We start from the raw sequence: 23840 nt of genomic DNA, 5'->3' as shown, positions 1-23840 counted from the left end.
CCAAGCATGATTTCTTTATACTGGGTTGGGTGCCTTAATACTTACATGGAGGCTTCCAGAAAATCCTCTACCTTGTAGAGTTTCCAGATAAGTCTTGAGCTTACAGGCAGCCTCGGGCTTGCTGCCTTCAGAGCTTTCCTCCCGAAGCAACTTGTATGCTTTGCTTGAACATAATTTTTTAAAGATAAAGAAAAAAATCGCTCGAGCCCAATTTCCTGGCAGGCATCTCATCTGCAGACTTAGCTGAACATTCCGCGAGCCCTAAAAAGACCCATCGCTGTGTTTTCTAGGAACCACCGGCGAAGCCCGTCAGCAATCAAATAAGGCGCATGTGACAGGCATATTCTCAGGGCTGAGCAAGGAAGTTGCTCAAGTCTCCAACTCCAAAGAAACAAAAGAGAGAAAAGCCCACTCTGCCTGCTGGGTTCTCTGCTGCTGCTCAAGGTTGCAGCGTCTCTTGTTTGTATTCTGAGCGATTTATTCTTCCTGGTGTCTGTGGGTGGAGTAGACTCTGCAAAGGAAATCTGCCAAAACACTGGAAGCGTGCTTGAATGAAAGTGCTGAAATATCACTGTGGGTGCAGGCAGGTGCCTCTCTCAAGAGCCAGAGAGAAGAGAATGCTTGATAGAGAAGAGGCTCACATTGGCCCAAACGCTGGGAGAGAGGTTGTAGCTTGTATCATCAGGGGGAGTTTGGCATCAAGCTTGGGCGACTCTGGCTATGGTTGTTTATGTATGTGTGCCTGTGTGGGTGCATATGTGCCTGCCTTGAAAACAGCTCCGTTGGTGCTTGGGTTTACCTCCTTTACGGTGGGTTCTTTACTGGGTAGTGATGTAAGGAGCTATGACTTGAAGGTGTTGGAAATAGTATGTGTTTGAATCCTATGACAAGGTCCCACTAATGCCATGTGAATTGAAATAGGCCCCAAAAGTTCTAAGAAAAGCACCGGCTCTTGCTTTGAGACTGGGGAAACAGCAGGTTAAACACTACGAGAGATTGTCTTGGGGCCAAGTTGGGCAAAAATAGTATTGGGAGGAGACAAGCAGCTCCTTTTCTCCTGTAGATTGGCACGGTCCAGAGTTGCTCCAGAGTTCCAGAGACGGCGGGTTAAACCCATGAATAACACATTATCTGACATGCTTTAAGACGTAAGATATTTCTCTTGATAATGGACCTAGGCATGGTTTTCACTTTACTGCACTTCACAATTTTTCTATAATTTCTGAATGCCTTGTAACATCAATTACTTCTATAATGTGAGATTTCAAAGTCAGTAATAAAGGGCTTCAGGACATGGCTCAGTGGTAGAGCACTTGTCTGGCACTGACAAGACCCTAGTTCAATTCCCAGCACAGTTAAATAAGGAAACAGATAAAATTAATCACCCTCAAAAGAAATAAATTAGAGACTAATTTTAGAATCTGATTCCCTTACCTGCTGAAACCCTAGGACAATGGATCCAGGATACTCTCAAGTCTAGTTAGCGGAGGACCAGCAGGTCTTGGCGGTTGCTATTTTGAATTTGATTTGGATATTGTTCATTTATCTTTCACCTTCTTCCAGAAAGACATGAAATCATCTTTATAAAAGAACGACTTACTTAGAAGGGAAAGAAAAACTGAGGTAGAGTAGACAAAGAAAAAGGAAGAATTATGCTAAACTCCATGGCTTTGCCATCCATTCTCCCATGGGTTTGTGTAGGCCATTCCAACATCCAGTCACAGAATGGTGTCATCTTGGTGAAATGATATATGCCACCCTAGGGGGAAAGCAGTCACTCATGTGGTGGTCTCTAACACCTGGGATAAGGGTCAGGCTTCCTTTTCCCAGGGCTTTCTTCCAGAGTATGTTGTATTATAACAAACAAGGCTATTAGAGGTGATTTGCATCAAAGGCCTATTTCACATCACAGTCTTCAAGGGAAGGACATATCGATGTCAGTAAATGTAAATGGTGGTGGTATGACACGATCCCGGGAGCTCCTTGTCTCTGTTGATTCGATTTGGACAATGTGGCTCTAAACGTCAGCCTGAGCAAATGGCCTATATTTACTTTCTCCACATCTCCCTTGGTATCATTTCCCTCAAGCACGCTACTGACACATACACAGGGGGGAGATGTAGAGATCATATTCCTGGCAGTGCAAGAGAGCCTGTGGGTGGCAGGGAGTGCTTCTGGAAGGAATTCACATCTGCTCGAGAACCTGAAGAACCTGGCAAGAACGTTACTCCATCTTGATGGCAGACCTGCATCCAGCGTGCACCTGCAGAATGTCCACCCGTGCACCTGCAGAATGTCCACCCGTGCACCTGCAGAATGTCCACCCGTGCACCTGCAGAATGTCCACCCATACTGTTCTTTCCCGCCTGTTCCCCACATGTGCTGGAGAAGAGCCGACACGTCACGCTCGTGCTCCACAAAGCAGGGGCAAAGCCATCTTAGCCCACAAGGCTTTGGAGCGTGTTTTTTAATCACATGCCTCCATCTCGGCAACTTTGTAGTTTGTGTTGTGGACCCATCACAGCATCCATAAGAATGAACAGTTCACAGAACGGACAGGGAACTTGCATGGGATTTTATACACGATTGAAGAAACTATCATGGCAACTCCCATCAAATCTCTCACTTTCTTGAGAGTGCTTCACAAGACCGAAGACATTTCAGTTGTCCTTATAGAACAACAGGGACTGACTTCTGCCATTTTGCATAGGAATGCAAAATAAAATTGACCTGAGAACCTAACCTCTTGCTTGATAAGCAGGATGGTGGTTTATTCATTGGGAGAAATGTCTAGGAAAGGAATAGCTCCACCACTGGGAATGGGTAAGGGGTTGGGGTTGTCTGTTTCGAAAGCAAGGCCTGTTTTCCTTCTGGATTAGGCAGGCGAGAATTAACTTGAAGTGCTTGGTAAGGTTTGTACAAAGCCACCAAACAGAATGACCTGTACACAGCTATAAGGTCAAGCCACTTCCTTAAGGGCTGCACCCTGTCCTGCTCTCCTCTGGTTTGTTGGGATTTGGCTGCATATATATATATATATATATATATATGAAACCATTGCTGAGTTCTAAGGACCCCAAGATAAGACAACATCACAGGAATTATATAGGACTTCTTCTGTGTGTTTGCTGGGGATTGAACCTGGGTCTCTGAGTGGGCTAAATACACTCTCAGCACTGAACTGCATATTCAATTCATGATCGCTTTCTATACTTAGAGACAAATACTTCTTGGTATCATTCAAGCCAATGGACCCAGACAGACATTTTCATCAGCTCCCAGAATAATCATGCATTGAAATTTCCTGTTTCCATCTATATCAGGCTTCTATCTGAAACCACTATAACCAGGGTGTGGGCCTCCATGAGAACCATATACCCTGAAATGAGTGGACCATTTTGTCAGGTACCACAGCAAAGTTTACCAATCAGCCTCTGTTGCTTGCAACTACATATTTGCCTCATTGTTACTTTTTCTTTTAGTATTGTATGAGCTCAGAGAGTTACTTCCAATTTTTGCACAGATTGAACTTCCACAAATCACCTTTAGTGACTTTTATAGTATCCAACTAGGCACTTATATCAGTTGTAACAAGGTTATGATATGATGATGTCATATAAACCCTATTATTAAAATATTATGCTTAAGATCAGGTGGGGTGTGGTTCTGTGGGGCAGCACTTGCATAGAATGCCTGAGACTTTGCATTTTATCCCTAGCACCACAAAGATAAGGATTAATAGAAAACTAAAAGATTTAACTAAATGAAGGAAGATATCATGTGTTTGAATGGAGACTTTTCAGCTATTTCCAAACTAATTAACAAATACAGTTTCAAACAAAAATTCTGAATTGGTTCATATGACTAAAATGATATCTGAAATTACACACACATCCACAAGAATGAATGGCCAAGGCACACATCTAAAACGGCAGGCAGATGTTTGTGCTTCTACACATTCAGATAGTCAAAGGCTGTGTACGTTTTTATGAGTACAATGTTGAAAGTGGAAGCACACACAGATACCAGGCGGCATGCAGTTGAAGAAGGAATTTTAATCCTCAGGGAAAGCATCCCAGCATCGACACTGGGTGGAAAGAAATGTTCACTTAATAATAAAGAACTGGCTTGTCCTTTTTGTGTGCGCAGTGTGGGCACCCAGAGGATGGCCAGGAGGGGATTCAGAAGTGTATCAGCTGGTGTTCAAAACCCACAGAGATGCCTTTGGGCAGCAAGCCCTGATAACAGACAGCAGCTGAATGAGGCAGGCTTCAGCAGACCTCACTCGGAGCTCTTTTGTGTTCAACTGTGGCTTACTTCACTAGCTGGTCCTGGTCACCATGCACCCTTCCTCCAGCTGCTCTTCTGCAACTGACATGGTCTCCCCCTGGTCTTGGTAAGCAGAACTGTGATCCCAGTGCCCCCAGCAGAGGCTGAGACAGGAGGATCTTAATTCAAGGTCAAAGTCAGCCTGCACTACACAGTGAGTCTCTGTGTGAAATAATAATAACCTCAAAATTGATGCGTGGCTTTGGATGCAGTTAACTGAGAATTCTCCCTATGCACCCCTCTGCCTGGACAGTCTTCCCTACATGCTCTTCTGGATACTGCGCTGCCAAATTATGAAATCTTTCACAATGGCTCATGATTCGGTGTGGAATTAAGACAGATTCATCCAAAATAAAGAAAAGACTGAATCCCGAGCAGTATTAAGCCATTCCATAATAAATTCCTATCTCAGGACACAAAACAAATAGATTCCACAAAAAGCATAGAAAAGCACTGTGTGTCTTCATGTGAATGGGACGATCTCACTAAGCAGACCCTACCTGAGGTCCAGACACGGTGCTCAAAACCTGTCCTTTGTGCTGAGGCATGGCTCGCTGGTGCAGTGCTCACTCTGCCCATACAAGACCCCAAGTTTTATCCCAGCACTACCAAAAATTAACAACTTTACACATTGTAAATTAATAAATGACCAAAGAGAAAGAGTAACTGTTGGAGAGCGAGAGCCAGTATCCCTTACATATCGAACTCTTTAAAATGTTAAAAAATAATTTCCCCAATAGGTGTGTGTGTGCTAAAGAGAATACTGAGTATATTAAACATATTCAAACACAGATAAAGCCTTCCCTACCAAACACAGGTGAGATGGAAAGATATGGAAAGATGAGTGTTCGTCTTAGTGATTGGTGATACACAGTAAGAACTGGCTATTCACAAACGTCCTTCAAGTTGATGAAAACAACCCCTCAAAGAAAGGCCCAATGTTGCTCAGGGTGGAGGGAACCGTCATCAAATTTCCATTCCGAATAGGAAGAGTTATCCATCCGCACAGCAATTCTGTCAAGAATGTTATCTGAAACCGTTATAACTTAGAGATGCAGAATCTAGAGATTTTTCTCTAGGGAAAACAACAGTGGTCCTCCTGCAGAGTACTGCTTTATAACACACAGCAATGGAAACGAGGTAATGTTTAACACAAGGGACTGCTTTAAAGAACATACTGTGGCAAGGATTACGCTGTGCTCCCATAGCTGAAGGCTAAGCTGCCATTTACACTCACGGGTGTATGGCTTACCTTCAAAATAGTCATGCTATTTTGTTATCAAGAAATAATTGGCTCAAAGTTATTCCATTTTTATGGACAAAATGCACAATCACCCTTTATTTGTTTGCTTGCTTGCTTAGCTTTGCTTCCTAGAGTTTCAACAATCGCATGTGTTAATTATGTAGCTTTTAAGCTTAAAGTCTGTAGCCACTAGAGTTGCTTTTCAGAGACCAGTGATCCTCAGCTGTCCCTGGAAGCCAGACAGTGGAGCACAGATGCGGAAGGTTCCCACCACTTTCCCACTGCTTTGTCACAATAGAAGGAAGGTCTCAGGGTCCCCTGCTAGACCATTCTACCAGGGTCATTGATGTTTCTGTTGTCAAGGATGACCATTTATTTAAGATGCTCTTCTTTGTGTCCATAGCAGGGGGCGAGAACCAGAAAGCAGGTTATGAATTTTTCACCAATGCCAGGATATTTCACGGTGGAGGCACAGAGCTCTGTGATGCTGGTAGACAGTTCTCAGTCTGACAAGTGAAGGTGGAATTGGACAGCAAGCAGGGAACTGAGTAATTGCTCTTTCTTCTCACTGACAATATCAACTGATGTTTGGTATTTTATTACAGTATTCATATGGGCAAGGTTCCCAGGAGACCAATAAAATCTTTCCAGTTGTCTTCAAACCTGATTTGAATAGAATGTGACCATGACAAGATCAAGTGCTGCGCTGAGAAACAGAAACACTGCTTATGTGGTTAGTGTCGGTGACTTGGGTATGTCTGCAGTGGGACTGTGTGCAGCATCAGCCAAGCCTTGCGACCTGAGCAAGTGGCTATGTCAGGTCCAGGTCATTTTCTCTGTGCCATGAGGATGATATTAGTTTCTGTCTTCTGGAGTTTTTGTAATGGTTCAAGTAATGTCTATAAAAAGTTAGACCCCATAATTTACCATGTTATTCAGTCTTTTTACACTGATTACATTAACACACATAAGTGATTTTGTGTACAAAATCAATGCTGTAGATGAGTAATATTTGAGGATTTATTACCCAGAATGAGGACTATAATTAATAACGATTCCAGTCCATTCATGCTTCAAAAGTAACGGTGTGCACTGCCACCACCCATTTTTTCTAAGAGGATAGAATCCTCCTTTTTTATTTGTTTGTTTTATTTTGAGTTTTAGAGACAAGGTTTCTCTGTGTGGCCTTGGCTGTCCTGGAACTCACTGTGTATAGGTAGACCAGACTGTCTTGAACTCAGAGATCCACCTGCCTCTTCTTCCCAAGTACTGGGATTAAAGTTGTGTGTCACCACCACTTGGCATGTTTCAAAATTAATAATGAGATTCTTAATATTCCAACTAGAGAAAACTGGTAAGTATGTAAAAATAATGGCTTTTAAATTAGCCCTATTTATTCACCTCTTGATATAAATACATATCAAAACATCGCACTGAACTGAAAAAAATCACATACGGTCATTATTTATAATAACTAAAGTGTAACTTAAAACAAACTATACTTGGTAAAAATTCAATCAGAAGAAATATGAATGAGTTAGAAAATAGGAGAAATAAGAAGAGATTCCCATAAGAAGGTGGATGGCAAGGCAGTGAGATAGAAGAGGGAATTTGATCTGCTACTGAGGATGTGGAAGGGAATAGAGTTTGCAGTGATGTACATTAGGACTTGACCAGCATCAGTTGGAAGCTGGAAACTGGGATAAAAGTAGAGCAAGCTCTAGAGGAGACTTGAAGTTGAAGATCCCCCAGCAGCAGAGCCAGTCATACACAAACACACTCACACACTCAAACACACATAAACACACACATACATGCACTCACGCACTCACATACATTCACATACATACACATACATACATATACTTTCACACACATACACACACTCACATACATTCATATACATACACATACTTTCATACACAGACACACATACAGACACACACACTCACACATGCACTGACACACATTCACATACTCTCACATACTCACACACATACACACACAATTATATACACAACTCTTTCATATTGCCTCAGTTAATGAATTAATTAATGCTTTCCTTGATCATTCTCACTGTATCAAAAATCTTCAATCCATTTTGTATACTCTATAATTACACACACACATATTATATATATATATATATATATATATATCCACTTAAATATTTATTGACAATGTGGGTTGTGTCTTATGCACCCTCACACTGCCCAGTTGTCCTATTTAAGCCAGATTTATCCATTCTATAGATGCTCAGGAGGTAAAAACATTATGTCAGAATTAAGAAACCCAGGTTGATTCTTCAATCACTTGTCATGATTAAGAGACAAGGTCTGCATGCACACAATTATAACATGGTGTGGAAAGTGGTATCCAGCCCTGGGAATCCATGGAGTATAGGTGAATTCACATTAAGGAATACTCCTCTACGGGTGAAGGGACTGAAGAAAGCTATAGAGGAAGAGGTGGTGTTTTGGCTAGCCTTGAAAAATGAACAAAAAGAATTGAGTGAATAGTAAGTGGGGCGAAAGACATCGTAGGAAGAAAAAGGCATGGCTGAGATTTGAAGGAGCTCTGAAAAGACCAGTAGGGAGGTGGGTGCTTATTGTAAGAAAAAAGAAGGAAGGAAGGAAGGAAAAAAAGAAGGAAGGGAGGGAGGGACGGAGGGAGGGAGGAAGGTAAAAGGAGAGAGGGACGTAAAGGGAGGGAGGGAGGAAGGAAGGAAGAATGAAGGAAAGAAAGAAGGAAGTCAGGCAGGCAGATAAGGGTAGGAGCAGAGCCCCCACCCCCCATATGCTCACCCACTATCTAGTGGACATAACTCATTGGAAGAAGTGCTTTGCATGTGGTCCCTAGGAAAGAAGGACTCTGTGCTTAACTCCTGGTCTTAAATACCTGTATCGGCAGAGTTCTCTAGAGTTACAGAACTTATGGAATGAATCCATATATAAAAGGGGAAATTATTGGAATTATTTATAGGCTGCAGTCCAACTAACCCAACAATGGCCAACTGTGAATGGAACATTCAACAATTAGTGGTTTCTCAGTCCTCCAAGGCTAGGTGGTTCAGCTGTTCTTCTATAGGTGCCAATAGATGTGCTGGCAAGTAAGTGCAAGCAGGTGAAGAGAAACGAAACTTTCCTTCTTCTACTGTCCTTATTTAGGCCTCCAGCAGAAGGTATGGCCCAGATTAAAGCTGTATCTCAAGATCCAGATTAAAGGTGTGTGTCGTCCCACCTCAAGCTCTGGATCAAAAGCTGTGTCTTGCAGCTGCAAATTCCCGATCGAAAAGTGTGTTGTCTTCTTGCCTCATGATCTGAGTCGCAGGTGTGCCCTCCATTTCTGGATTGTAGTTCATTCCAGATATAGTCAAGCTGACAACTGAGAATAGACATCATAATACCTAATCACACTCACTGTATACATGGTCAATTCCATCAGTTTGCATGGTCCAAATGAAGAAACAGAGAGTGCCAGAGAGCTACAAGTTCCCATGTAAAGGATTACTGCACTGCTCTCAGCTGAGTCCGGCAATCTGTGTGCAGGTATTTGTGGTGTACAGAGGAACAATACACATTTCTTAAAGTATCAGCCATATTTGCGAATTGGCAAATCTAAATCTCTAAGAAGCTCCATCCAGATCAACAGGAAAGTCTACGTGTGTGTGTGTGTGTGTGTGTGTGTGTGTGTGTTTTCTAGAAAATTATTGATATAATATGGAGTGCAAGATTATCACATGGAGACTTGAGAAGGAAGTAATCTTGTATCTTGCTTCAGCTTCTTCTTTTCTGTCCTTAAGCAATTTCGTACCATCTCCAAAATGAGAATGACTTCAGAGTTTGTTGTAAAGTTTCAATAATATAACTTTTGTAGATTATGACGTGTCTGGCATAGCAAGTAGTAGTTGACACAAAGAGAAGACTAAGAGACTAGAGAGAGCCTTCATAGCTAAGAGTACTGTTTGCTCTTCCAAGGAGCTGGGGATTAATTACTAGCACCCAGACAATGGTCTGTAACTCCAGTTTCAGGTGATCCAGTGCCCTCTTCTGGCTTCTACAGGCACTGCACACGTGTGAACTACAGACATACATGCAGGCAAAGCACTCATTCATACATGAAATTCTTCAAACAGTTTTCAAAGAGAGTATGATGGATGATGGTGAATAAAATAAATAGATGTGTCCTCTGAGAGGTTCCACCCAGCAGCTGGCTGAAACAGATGCAGAGACCCACAGACAAACATTGGACAGAGCCCGGGTAGTCTTATGAAGAGTTGAGGGATTCACGGTCCTAGAGAGGCTAGGTCCTAGGATGGTCAACAGATGGATGGATCTTAGGTTCTCCCAGAGACTGAACCTCCTACCAAAGAGCATACATGGACTGGGCTTAGCCACCCCCACCCCTACACATAGTCAGCAGATGTGCAGCCTGATCTTCATGAGGGTACCAACAACTGAAGCAGGAGTTGTACCTAAATCTCTTACCTGCATTGCGGATCCCACTCCCCTAACTGAGCTGCCTTGTCTGACCTCAGTGGGAAAGGATGTGGCTATTCCTGTGGAGACTTTGGAGGGTTGGGGGATACAAGGGAAGGCTCAAAAGAAGAGGAAGTGGGATGGGGGAGGGACTATGTGAAGAGCAGACCAAGAGGAAGGGGGCAGCCATGAAAATTATATAATTTGGTATATAAAGTAAATAAATTAATTAATGAAAAAAGACAAATAGATGATAGATAGATAGATAGATAGATAGATAGATAGATAGATAGATAGAGACAGACAGATAGATAGATAGGCAGGCAGGCAGATAGGTGATCTTTGTTAAATCACAACAAAACTACTGATCATGGAATAGTAATGTATGTAGTTTCTTGAGCCAGCCACCAGACTTAGACTTTCTCCCCTTAATATAATGTGTGTAATAAGCATGAAAATCAAGCATGGCTGTAAATACCAGGTATTTTACTTCCTAGAGGGAAATATCATTGCGTGTCAGATACACTCCTAATATTACAGGGTATATGCAGGTCCTGGGGTGGCCTGCTTTGTGCCAGGATATTTCTGAGGCTTCCAGAGTGTTGCACATCCTTGAAATGTCAGATGACATTGTCTGTCCCAGTTATTTTTCTTTGAGTTATACTTTGAAAAACTGAGTGACTTTGTGTTACCCAGTAAAAGAGTGAAGAGGCCTAGACTAGAGATTTGGAGGGTGCAGTGCCCAGGTGAGGGTAAATGGAATCTGAAATCTGCAAATGAATTCCACCGTAAGCCCACTCCTGGGAGAGTGGCATAGACCCTACACTTCCATGGGGAGTCCATTAAATTGCTAGCTTGGCACAGATACAGAGGTCAAGCCTCATGTACCCTCTCACAAATCCACCTAAGGCCTCCTGAGGCTCCCACCTGATCCCACTTCCAGGAAATTCCCAGACTTTTTGTCTTTCATGAGCAAGATTTAAACAATTCAAGGGGACATACTTGGGCCTGCCTCCATGCCAGGAGGAGGATTAGCTCCCTGGAGCTGAGCAGAGGATGCTAAATGATCCTTTTGTAGTGATTACAATAGCCAGGAGCTAAACAAACCATCCTCAGCCTCTCTGGACACAGGGGAGACTTGCTACCATAAGGAAATGGACCACAGCCGTTGGCATGCAACCCTTCCAAGGAGACCTAAAATTTGCCTTTTAAAATGAATCTGATAGGAAAAAAAAAGAAATAAAGCATTGCTTCCCCATGTGGGCATAGCAACCCATGCAATATCATCTTTTTCAGGCAGAATTAAAAATGAAAAGTCCTCTCCAGAATAGGGAACCCTAACAAGGCTACACAGGAGAGGCTCATTGGCTCGATCCTGAGGGGTGAGATTCCAGAAACTCTGTATGAGAACCTATGTAGTAAGGAGTGATGAGGGTTGGATGAGAGCATCAGAATCAATGAACGCATGATGTCACTGGCAGCCCACCCGTCCTTGGAGGACTACCACATTATGATGCCAACCCTTACAGTTTGCCTCCCATGATATCTCATAATACAAGATGAGAAATGCTTGTGCTGGACTGTGTTAAAATAGCAACCAATCCTCAATCATTGCCAATGTGCGTTATACGTAAGGTGGGGAGAGAGTGTTGCCTGACTCCTCCATACACATTCATACCCTGATATACATAAAGCATTATAACCTATAAAAAACTGGTTCACACCAGTTTCCACTTTGGTGCTTAAGAGAGAGAGCAGGTGGCAAACGGGGGAATTCACCATGTTTTTCTGCCTCAAGAGTTGATTTGTTTACTCATTACATCATTCAAAAATCTGCACAAGGACCTTAAAGAGCCTAGGAGGGCTAAGATACAATGTTACAGATGCAGTTCATCTCATTCCCCTAAGTGTTCAGTGTAGTAATTGTTGGAGAGATGAGGCTGAACGGAGAAGTATTTGATCAACTTAGGAAAAGTGAGAGTAACCAACCACTCTGCACCGTGGTGACTTAGGCTCCCCTTCCAGAGGACTGAGGAGCACCACTGCCCTGGAGGATCTACGCATGGCTGTAAGAGCAGAAAGTGAAGATCTGGTCGCAAACATGACAAGGGTTGAAAGAAAAAGGCCCATGCAGGTGAAAGGCATTTCAGAGGGAACAGGAGTAGGCAGAGAGGGAGGCCCAGCCACTGTGAGTTCCTGGACTGTTGGGTGAGAGGACATGACCAAGGACCATGGGTGCTAGCTAATGCCTTAGTGGATCAGAACAGTTTTCCCCCCCTAACGATTCTTCCTTACACCAGAGATTAAACCTCTGGCTTTAAGCAACTAAACTGACCTCTTGGGAGTTTGGTGCATTCAAAGATTCAAGACCAGATTGGCAGTCTGAGAAATGATGCCATATCTGAGAAATGCTGTTCTAGCAGCCACGCAAGCAAACCCTAAAGGGGCTGGGCCTGGAAGAGAAGAGAGGTCATAAAGTTGTTTTGGCAATTCTCGAGTGTGGTGTTAGGACACAGTCACAATGCATGCTGGATTTGCCCTGTATTCTTGGATCTCATTGATAAAGCCATGATTTATAATTTGCATAGAATCTGTACACTTACCAGATTTCTGTGACTCACTGAGGAGGGATTCCATGTGTTATACTTATGCCTGAGTTACCATTAAGGGTATCTGACCCCCCACCCCCAAACACCAAAGCACCCTTCCTCTTTCAAGTATGGGAATTGCATGCATGACCCACCATGTACTCAGCTTCAACTTCTGTCCTCATCTACCATTTCCCACTCCAAACATACACACAAGCAAAAAATAAAAAATGCTTAGCCAGATACATGTACACGTGTGTCTCACAGAGAAAACTGACCATTTCTCTTAGTATGGTATATAAATCAGTACCAGTGATGGAACATTCGTGGCAAGCCCAATCAGCACTGACTGCCTAGGTGAGGATGGGAATTCTGTTTCTTGGTGGTCTATTCCCATTTCCAGAGATCCATCTGCTGTTGGTGGGCAGAAGGTTCTTTGCTCGGCTCCCTACTTCCTTCACAGAGCCTTGGCGCTCAAGTGGAGGTTGTTTTTCTACTTTATGGCCCCATCAATGTATCAATCAATGAGGCCTGGCCACTAATTAATTGTTATGCTATCCTGTCCCATGCATCAGGAAGACTGGTGGCCCCGACTGGGCACTGTGCCAAGACTCAGGAACTGACTAAAGCAAGGAAAGGAGGGGAAATGGGTGAGTGAAGGAACACAGATGAGATCAGTTGATACACCAAGGGACAGAATGCTAAAGTTAACAGACCATCTACATATCCCCAATAAGAACTCCTGGCAAACTCTTGGATCTACCATCTTGCCTGTGCTACATAATGCCAAGAATTCTGCTTTTCTATAGTCTGGACAAGAGCCTACTTCCCACATACCTCAAACCATCACCATAGACCCTACCAGAAGTTCTTGCGGTACACTAAAGTAGAATTTGTCTATGTGAAAATGTCAGGCGTAGTATGGAAAGTTTTCTGACTGACTCTCTATTCTTGATCAGTGGCTGTCCTACCTACCCACTGGCTCCAGATGGATTATTGGATGGGCTGTCTTGTACCATGGCTTTCGGGTGAGCTTAATGAATAGACACTCTCTGAAAAGTATGGAAGAGTGACAGAGAGTGAAATTGGAATACTTAAACCCCACAGCACTTCCCTGTACATTTATGGGCATGCAGCGGTGTCCCTCAAAGGTCAAAGGGCACTAAGCAAGCTCCTCCTACATTGCACTCCATGGTGGATAAAACTCCCTACGAGTTCCAGAGTACTGACCCATCCTTCTGGATTTCCTGCTCACATCCTTGAATGTTGCTCATACATTGAAGTTGTCCCAACATACCCAAATGGATACATATGTATTTCCTTCATGCACCCTGCTCCATGGACAAATATTAAAAACAGGGTATTTGTGGTTGAGTTTCTCAAGTTTTCAACGAGTATTTATCCAAGAAAAGGATCTAGAGTCAGCATGCTTCACCTACAGTCACTGCATGTCTCAGCTACAGTCACTGCATGCCTCACCTACAGTCACTGCATGCCTCACCTACAGTCACTGCATGCCTCACCTACAGTCACTGCATGTCTCAGCTACAGTCACAGCATGCCTCACCTACAGTCACTGCATGTCTCAGCTACAGTCACTGCATGCCTCACCTACAGTCACTGCATGCCTCACCTACAGTCACTGCATGCCTCACCTACAGTCACTGCATGCCTCACCTACAGTCACTGCATGCCTCACCTACAGTCACTGCATGCCTCACCTACAGTCACTGCATGCCTTACTTATAGGCACTTCATGTCGCTGAACCTCTTTTCTTACCTACAAAATAAATAGCTTTAAACCCACTTCTTGGCAGTTGAAATTTTTCTTCCAATGAACTCAGATAAAATAACAACTCAGAAGATTAATGGAAACAAAGGAGCACTGAGTGAAAAGTGGGGTTGGGAAGGACAATGAGGACACAGAATCCTGAAGACATGACCCTTTGAATCCTTTTAAGAAACCTACATAGCTTACTAGAGGCATGTTGGAATACATAGTTCTCAAGGTGCCACCCAGAGACTATGAGACTTGAGCACAGAGTAGGTCTGCATCACAGGGTCACCAGTGTTGCCTCTTGTAACCGGTCCAGGGAGTCACTGGCCTTTCACTTAGGGCATGGCAGGTAAGGGCCAGGGATGGTATATCAGATTTAGTGAACCAATAATGTCCTTATTGTCAGAGTAAAGGCACTGAAACCTATTGTGCCATCCTGTAACATACCTTCCAAACTGGTGGACTCTACAATATTCCAACTATTCAAACAGGTAGATGTTCTGAGATGTAAACCTAGAACATAGTCTACCTGCAGACATGCTCAGTGATTTTGCTAATATCAAACGTTTTGAAAATATCTTTAAGTTGCTCAGGGGAGAAGCACACAGCCACAACTGGTCCACCTCCATCAGATATCTCTTTGATGGAACACCAAAGCCTCTGGGCTACTAGGGAGCCAGAGGATAGTAGAGATTTTCTACAATATAGGTACATCTATCCATGATTTAATGAGAAGACTGGCAAATCTTTTCTCAGAATTCAGTAAGAAACGAGTGCACAAAATTGTGACAGCCATTCTATTGCTCCAGACTTTAACTGATGGGTAAGTCTAGTTGTGATCTCCAGGATTTGGACATTCCTGGAGAACTAGTAAAGCATTGATTAGAATGTGTGCGTTGATGCTGTCAGCAAGGATCAGCACGTGGGAGTGGGTGAACTAAGTGGAACAGATTTCATGTTGGCTTTCCCTATCCTAAAGGCTGGAGAGAACAGATGTAGAAAGCAAACTTCTCTCTTCTCCAAGAAGGGGCTCTTGTTTCTCTTCTGTCTTGGACATTAAATCTGCTGGATCTCTGGGCTCTGGACTCCAGAAAGAACAGCAGCAACTCCCCCATCAGCTTTACCACCCCAGGTTCTCAGAATCTTGACCTTGAACTATGCCAATGGCTACCATGGTCCTGGGTCAGTCATCTGGGAATGAAGTCTTGCTTCCAGCATTCCATGGCCTCCTGCCTGGTGACAGCTTATCTTGTGACCTCTCAGATACCATGGTTATGAGAGTCAATACTCTCTTATATACGTTACATATAAGAATCTATTGGTTCTTGTTTCCCTGGAGATCTTTCAATAAAACACACTGGCTTTAAAAAAAACCAGTAATTTGAGAAACATATCTTTTGAAAACAGCTCAAATTTGGGTGAGAGCACTGAGCACATAGTAGCCATAGTCAGTCTTGTCTTGGACTCATTTTTCTCTCCTCAGTCAGCACAGAAATACAATCAGTGTTAGATGGAATGCTGACCTTTGTGCTACTGTAGTCTAAAGATGCTCACCAGCTCCTGTTTGTTCCTCTCAGCAGAGAAGAGCAGCTATACCAGTACAGGATAACTTCTCTTCCTAAAGCAATGATGGTGGTCAGGGTCCACTGGGAAGATGTATTCTTCTAGATGCCAAAAAGAACTCCAGATGTAGTTAAAAAGTAGAGCATAGGCTACTAAACAGAGGACTCAAAGTTCAATCCTTGGCATTGAAAGCCAACAAAAAAACAAAATCAAAACAATTGAGAACACATGCCTGGCCAAAGCAGCTAAGATCCCTGGAGTTTGGATGGCAGAGATTAAGTACAGAACCATGTTAGAAAATTATAGCCGTCAAAGACAGAATGCTTGATCAAAGAGAGGCCACTGTTAATTATTTGGGCAGGCTACAAGGCAGCAAGGTGTGTGAGTGTGGGTGTGGTGTGGGTGTGCATGCATTTGAATGCCCAAGAGACAAGCTTAAGACAACACGATACAGAAAGGTTAGATCTAACAGATTAGGCAATGTTTGTCAGGCTAATGCAAAGAAGAAGGAAGTGGGACTGGCAATATAAAAATCAAATCGAGTGAACTTATGGGGCAAAGGAGGCACTGAACAGACAGAGTGCTATTGAATGGGGATAAAGGAGAGGCATCATAATACAGACCTACCATCCTGAGCCTTTCTTACTCCACAGTGTAGTCCTGCCATATAGAAAGACAACTCTGTTAAGAATCCATACAGGAAATGACAGGGATGCAGGAGTAGTGGGAGACCTTACCACACCTCCCTCAGTCTTTGACAGATTAAGTAAGTGAAGAATGAATTAGGGTGTAGAGGGACTGGATAATATGTTTCCTGTGTCTGATGTACTAGATAGATGCCAAATTTTTACTGTAAGAGATGAAAATTCACCTTGTGTCTAACTGCCAGTAAAGCATTCGTGAGAACCGATTTTACAGTAGCTCACAAAAGAAGTCACAGTAAGTTCCAAAAAGTACAATTTGGACAGGCTCTGTTCTCTGATCACGTTAAAATGAAACAATACTAATGGCCAAAGTTCAAACCAGCAACCCCAAACACTTTGAAATTTAACAGTACTCTACTAAATAACTCTTGGGTCGATGAGAAACTAAGGCTGCAATTATAGAGCCCTTAGGTCCCAGCCACAGGAAGAACACCGCATGCTGACACATACAGGACAGTGCCAGAGATAAGGTCAGTGCTGAAGACCTGAGATGATTAACAAAAGAGACATAAGATAAGTGGACTAAAGAGTCAAGTCCAGAAATAAGAAAACAAGAATAAACCAAACCAAAGAAAACAAAGAAGCAGGAATAGCAAATTCCACAGTATAAAATAATTTTGGAGGTTGAAAAAAAATGCTGTCAGTGAGATGGGTCTTTCTAAGTGAATAATAATATGGATGAATTGCTAAACTAAAAATATCATGCTAGCACCCCAAAAGTGAGGAAAGGGGTACGCCTTCATCAACAGGAGCTTTTGGGGGCGGTTCTATAGTTTTAGGCTAACAGACTTTAAAATGTTCAATAGATCCTTTATTTTATTATTTTTTTGTTATGTGTATAAATGTTTTGCCTGCATGTTAACTATGCTATGTGAACTCTGTGTGTGTGTGTGTACACACACACACCCCTCCACAGGCCAAAAGAGGACACTGAATTCCCTAGAGCTAATTAGGCAGTTTTGAACCACCATGTGGGTTCTCAATCCTCTGCAAGAGACTCTAGTGTTCCTAACTGCTGAGCTACCTCAGCGTTGATATTTTAAGGAAAGCTATGACTTATAATTCAAGGAACAAAGAGCAAAAATCTCACATCTTTTCAGTACTTAATTTAGACTAACAAAGCTAGAATGGATGAATGGATGGATGGATGGATGGATGGATGGATGGATGGATGGATGGATGAGTGTGTGAATGGATGAGGACTCTACTCCCAAGTATGAGAAGGTAGCACACACACTGGCCAGGATTTAGGGGCTAGTGCCAGTGCCAGACTCAGTGGCTGGCTATAGACCCTTAAATAATCTTTTCCAACTTCAATTGCCTTATTTCTAAATTGCGAATGACAGTGGTATGGAGCTTCTGAAGTTGTCAATGAAATAACAAACCCAAACCTCTAAGAGTTTGCTAAAGAAAGACTCCATATCCAGTATTCATGGAGACACAAAAGACACATGTAGTGATATATATATACCAAGTCACACAAGATAGAAACACACACACACACACACACACACACATACTAGACATTTATACTATTGTACTCCTCCAGACTCTCTAAGTAACCAATATGTCAAATACAAAGTAAATAACTTTGAAGCATAGAGACAGAACCAGCCCAGAGATAAAGATTGCACCACTTTGCTTTGCAAAATCATAATTTTAATACAAACCTTAGCAGTGTTAGCACAGAAAATCCAAATTCTTTACGAGCATATGTGTATACATATATAAGTTAAATATGAGCAAATGAAATCCAGAGTTGCAATAAAATAAAACACCAGAATCAAATAAGGCATGTCCTGGGAGGAGAGGAATGTTTCAGCATTAGAAAATCTACCATCTACGTTGGCACATTGGGAGGCAATTGACAATGTGTTGACCCAGAAATGTAGTTATTAGCCTAAGGAAATAACACTCAGCCAAAGACTGTGCTCAAGGTTATCTGAGGTAACGTTATTAAATTCTTAAGAAATCCAAATACCCAAACTGGAGGAATTCTCAAATATACTTAGGTTACACTATGCTTAAACAAACAGACTATGCTTTGTGACATATAGAAATAAAAGATAGACTCTCCTACGAGAAGGACTTTGGTGAAATCATTAAAAGAATGTTTCAATGAGTATTTCAAAATGTAAAAATATATTCATGATGTTCAATAAACATAGAAAAAAATAAAATAATATACGGTGAACAGAGGCTATACATTTTAATGTCTGTGTTTATGTGTATGTATATGTACTATATACATAAGAATCACATAGATACACAAACATGTAAATATAAATATTGAGCTAACTCCTTGCTTTTGCTGATGCAGAAATGATGCAATGTGTAGTTGTCTACAGTTATCATTTTATGAAAATGTGAAGATGAAATCACCATCATGTTTTGATTCTTTTTAGGCAGATTAGTCTGCATGAAAATGCTCACACACATGCCATTATTCATTATAATGTTTAAGTGTGAGAGAGAAGAGTGTGCACAGCCCTTTGTGAAGCAAGGGAAATCAGACGGAATGGAATGAAGTGTCACAGTGGTTATTATAGGGCAGTTTTAATTTTCATTTCTGTACTTCATTTGAAATACTATTCCTTAATGCCAGCACATAAAATAATGCCAAATGTTAGAAAAATTACCTTCAATGAGTCTCAAAGAAGGAGCAAAATTCCACACATATTTTATGTCAAGTTACTTACCTGGTTATGACCTCATCTTTTCAAGATGCAATTTAAAGATTGCAGTTCAGGGACCTGGGGAATTTCATATGGTGTCTGGCTGTGACAAACTAATGGTATATATTCGTTAAACTCCACTCCCTAGTCAAGACATTTTTAGGATTAGTCAAGAAATAAAAGATGCATGTAAGAACAAATAAATCTAGACATTATGTTAAGTGAAATATGTCAGCAGAGAAAGATTGCAGCACATTCTCCTTGTGTATGGATGCCAAAATAGTTGATCTCGGTATTGAATATGATTTCTAGAAGCTGGAAAGTATGGGGGGGGGGGTGAGACAAGAGAGAAACTGGTTAAGTTCTAGAGCTTACACCATGGGCTTGGGGGTAGCAAAAGCTGTCTGCAATGCCTAGTCTGTGTTCTACGACTGGCAAGACGCTTTCAAACATGAAACAATGACAGAGGCATGTTAATTCCCTGGTTTACCAACTCACACTGTACATGTGTCTTTAAATAGCATGTTACACACTCAACGAAATGCAATAATTAAAATCACAGAAAGAGTCTAAAACGACAAAGGTACCCTTTTTTAGCATGGGTCATGGAATGTAACTGGCTATCAGAAATAATTCCCTAGATTCCAGGGATCTAGCACTCTTTCCTGCTGTCACTAGAACTGTAAGGTGAAAGATTCAAAATATCACCAGAATGGTAGTTACCATTCCAGCCATTCAGCATGGACTCTATTTTCCTTTAAATCTTGCCACTTTGTTTTAAAATGGGAAAACAAACCAAATAAGCAAAAAAGGAACAAAAGTTGACCATGACTCCTGTCCTCTCCCCTTGCAACAAGAGGTTTCATTAGGAGGCCTAGGGTGGCCTCAAACCTCCTCCCTACCTCACCCTCCTCAATTCTGAGACCACAGAACTTCCCCACGACACAGTTTCTCTTTTCCCTTTCTTTCCTCTATGACTCAACTCTTCTCCCCCTCTCATAGTCACCTCTCTCCTCTCTTTTTATTCCCCCTTTCTCTACAATATGGAGTGGAATTTTCTCTTGCTGCTTAAAACCAGGTCTAAGGCAGAATGGATTTAATAATGGAATCAACCCTCCTCCTTGACTGGATGTTTTGCTGACCTATTTAAAAGATTCAGTTTTAATAGACGAAACAAGACATCATTCACCCATTCTGGAATTATGTGTTTGAAAGAAAGAGAATAATTTGTCATAGAAATGGTGAAAGAGAAATCTTGATTTAAAAAAAATGACTTGTGACTGGATTGGGGAGATTATTATGGAAGAAAACTTTATGTTTCATTGGCTATGAGGGTTGAAAGCAGAGAGTTGCCAAAATGACTAATGTTTGGAATTCTAAGCTCATGGGGCATCAGTGTCATAGGCCAGAGCTCAGAGCTTAAGCATTGAAGACTAAAATGGCAAAGACATTTTGTAAAGGGCAGGGACTTCAAGGGGATGAAAGGGGTCCATATGTGTTTTAAGATTTAACATTCAAGCTACATGTGATTTGAAAGTGATCCTTTTAGGCAAGAAGCTATGAGCCAGAGTCCAACTCTTCATGAAGCCCAAAAATTCTGGGCCCAACAAAGGCAAAAGGGGGACTAGAGTTTGAGACCATGGGTTGGAAGGTCACTTTCAATAAGATGCACAGAGACGGAGATAATATCCCAGTCCTGCAATGATGGAAGACCTATGACTTATAATTCAGGGAACAAAGATCTCATGTCTTTTCTTCCCCTTATTTTGGCTAAAATCATATACATGTACCAATGAAAAGCAAGAATATAATACTGTGTTAAAGTAATAACATAGTGTTGGGGTATACTTTAGAGGCAAGCCAAATCTTCATTCAAACCACTTTAGAAATCTTTGGAATGGCATGAACTCTGAGCATTGGCAGTCTGGCTCTATTGATTTTATTGTTCATTCGATCTAAGTGGGCTTCTGTGTTATGAATAGAGAGAATGCTTTTGAACTATCGGGCTGTGTCAGTTAGCCAAGGACCCAAGACTCCTGATCTCAGACAGTGAACAGTACCTGATCTGCATCTCAGGTGTTGTCAGAGCTGTATGTATGAAAAGAAGAATCTCCTTCCCCTTTATACTACGTTCTTCCTTCCTGACCCACATGTACCCTAACATAGCCTCTATGGCCAGTCAGCCAGATCTAAGGATGTGTGTGGAGGGGGTTTGTCACACAGTGACCAAAGAAGGTTGATGTCGTTGGAAAGAGACAGAGACAGCAGGAAGAGTTTGTTTTTGAGCCTAGTATATTATTGTATGCCTTTCCGGGAAAGGCTTCCTTTGAGTCAGATCAAAACTGTAGAGATGAGTAAAGAGAAGTGCTGTTGGGTTGGAAAGCCAACAGAATGCCTGACTTCCTCTAAAATGTCTTTTCTGTGACTTTCAGGTGATCGTCAGTATAATCATCCTATATTAAGCAGCGCTACCCAGACCCCTACGCATGGTGAGAGTTGATTGAGAGCACCCTGCATCGTGTCCGCATGCCACGTGGCTCCATTCCAAGGATGGGGGAAGAAGGTGGAGCCATTGTGCCTGCCTTCCTCCAGACCACACAGCTTCACTTTCCTTCGAGAACGTTGTCCCCTGGATGTTTGTGTCTGACAGAAGAATATTTTTTCTGCCATAAAAGAGAAGGGAGACCCTTCCTCAACTCATTCATATTTGTAATCTCCATTGATTCTTGTGGTCACAAATTCTATACATCCATAGCAAGATTAATGTGCTCTTTTGCGTAAAGCCTTTAGGTATTATTGGCAAGCAAAACAAGACTTAGTTGAACCATCTTGATCTTCCTCAAATTAATTAATATTTGACCAAACTTGAGACTGACTTGAGTTTTACCCTCTTGGCAGAGAAGAGGCTGATGGTTGCCCAGCAGAAAGCTGTTCGCAAAAGGACAATGGGTGATAAGCCCACCTTTCCCTGTCAGATCCTATCATCCTCCCAGAAGCCCAGAACTTAACATTTGGATCCCCAGATAAAAACTATTTGGAGTCTTTCTCAAAACTCAATAGAATATATGACAGCCCTGTAAACTGTGATCTCTTAGTCATGCTTGTTTCTTCCCTATGAAAACCTAAGTAATTAAATAGTAATGATCAGTAGGTGTTTCTTGAGAGACACACTCAAAACAAAGATCAATCTGAAGCCAGGTCTGACGGTGCAGGCTTACAATCTTACACAATAAGAAACATGAGGCAGGAGGATTGCCAGTTTCAAGGCATATTTAAGCCAGAGAATCAGTTCAAGGGCAAACTGGGAAACTTAGTGAGCTACTGTCTCAAAACAAAAACGAAAGCTAGATCCGTGGTAGCACTCTTGCCTCCCATGCACAAGGTCCAGAGTTTATCCCCCATACAGCAAGAGAAAAATAAGATAAACTAGTCAGCACATAGCAGAGGGATTACCATTCTCAAGTCATATTATATAGCACCTTAGGACGGAGGCTAAGACACATCTAAATTAGGAAGAAGAATAGGGTATTGTGGCATGCTTTTCCAGTGCTACAGGTTAGAGGACACCTATTATGAGAGGATAGGAACATAATTAGAAGCTCTGGTTGTAGGATATAAAAAAAATAGAACTGAGATCACTTCAAAGAGATTGATGCCAGTTGTAATGTTGATTGTTGGAACAGTAAGGAAGACTGAGAGCAGGAACATCTTAAGGTAAGAATTGAGATGGTTTTGTCACTCAAAATTTGTATCTCAATGAGAACCAATGAAGACTGAAATGAAGAACCAAGAGTATTTGGAAGAATGGAGGCTTGGCTATGGATACCATCTAAAGAAAAACAACCAGTGTGCAGGAATTGGTGAAGGTGAATTTAATTCTGAATTATAGAATATGCTATGACTGTAGAAGATAGAAGAAAAAAATGTTCCCTAGGTAGTTTGAGGTTGGAGTCAGAGATGATTTCATTAGTCTTTGAAGGGAGTAACAGAAGGCTTGAAAGTGGGAACTATCTGTGCAAGAATTCTTCAGAGGGGAAATAGAAGGCAGAGGCAGAGAGTCTGGGAGATGCTGTGGGGATTAGTGAGTAGGAAGAAGAGTCAGAAAAGGCAGACCAGGAACGCTTGCACTTGTTCAGTAACATTCAGGAAAGAACAACTACTGAGCTGAGCCTCCTCAGGAAGAGCCACTACAGGCATCGAGCACAAACAGAAGGGCTGTTCCCTACTCCACCTCTTCCTGTCTCCTCACTTCCAGCTGGTACAAGGAGATGGGGATAGATGGAGCCCCAATGTCAGTTCTCAAGCAGCTTGCAGAATATTTGAAGCAGAGCTCATTCCTTTCTTGTCTAATACGCTTTCCCCCAACACCAGAGAATAATTAGAACTACTGGGAAGTCCAGAAAGACCCACAGCTACTTGGTCAACCCAAAAAACATTAACTAGAGCCTTAGTTTGTGCCATTATTATTGGAGAGAAACCAGAA

General features: G+C 42.0%; 1 protein-coding gene and 1 long non-coding RNA gene across 4 annotated transcripts in view; one reads left to right on the top strand and one right to left on the bottom strand.

Annotated features, from left to right (window-relative positions):
- Positions 1-23840, bottom strand: part of LOC120095122 (uncharacterized) — a 150746-nt gene that overhangs the window by 83252 nt on the left and 43654 nt on the right. The gene's annotated exons all lie outside the window — the stretch shown is intronic.
- Shisa6 (shisa family member 6) overlaps positions 1-23840 on the top strand; it is a 294351-nt gene that overhangs the window by 259758 nt on the left and 10753 nt on the right. For both annotated transcript variants that reach the window (NM_001191922.2, NM_001415765.1), the window contains one exon: positions 21790-21846. In NM_001191922.2, coding sequence (NP_001178851.1) covers positions 21790-21846 — 57 coding nt within the window. The remainder of the gene's footprint in view (positions 1-21789; positions 21847-23840) is intronic.

The sequence above is a fragment of the Rattus norvegicus genome, chromosome 10 (assembly GCF_036323735.1).
Source record: "Rattus norvegicus strain BN/NHsdMcwi chromosome 10, GRCr8, whole genome shotgun sequence".
Classification (NCBI taxonomy): Eukaryota; Metazoa; Chordata; class Mammalia; order Rodentia; family Muridae; genus Rattus; species Rattus norvegicus.
Note: the sequence above shows the minus strand (reverse complement) of the source record. Positions and strands in the feature narration are given on the sequence as shown.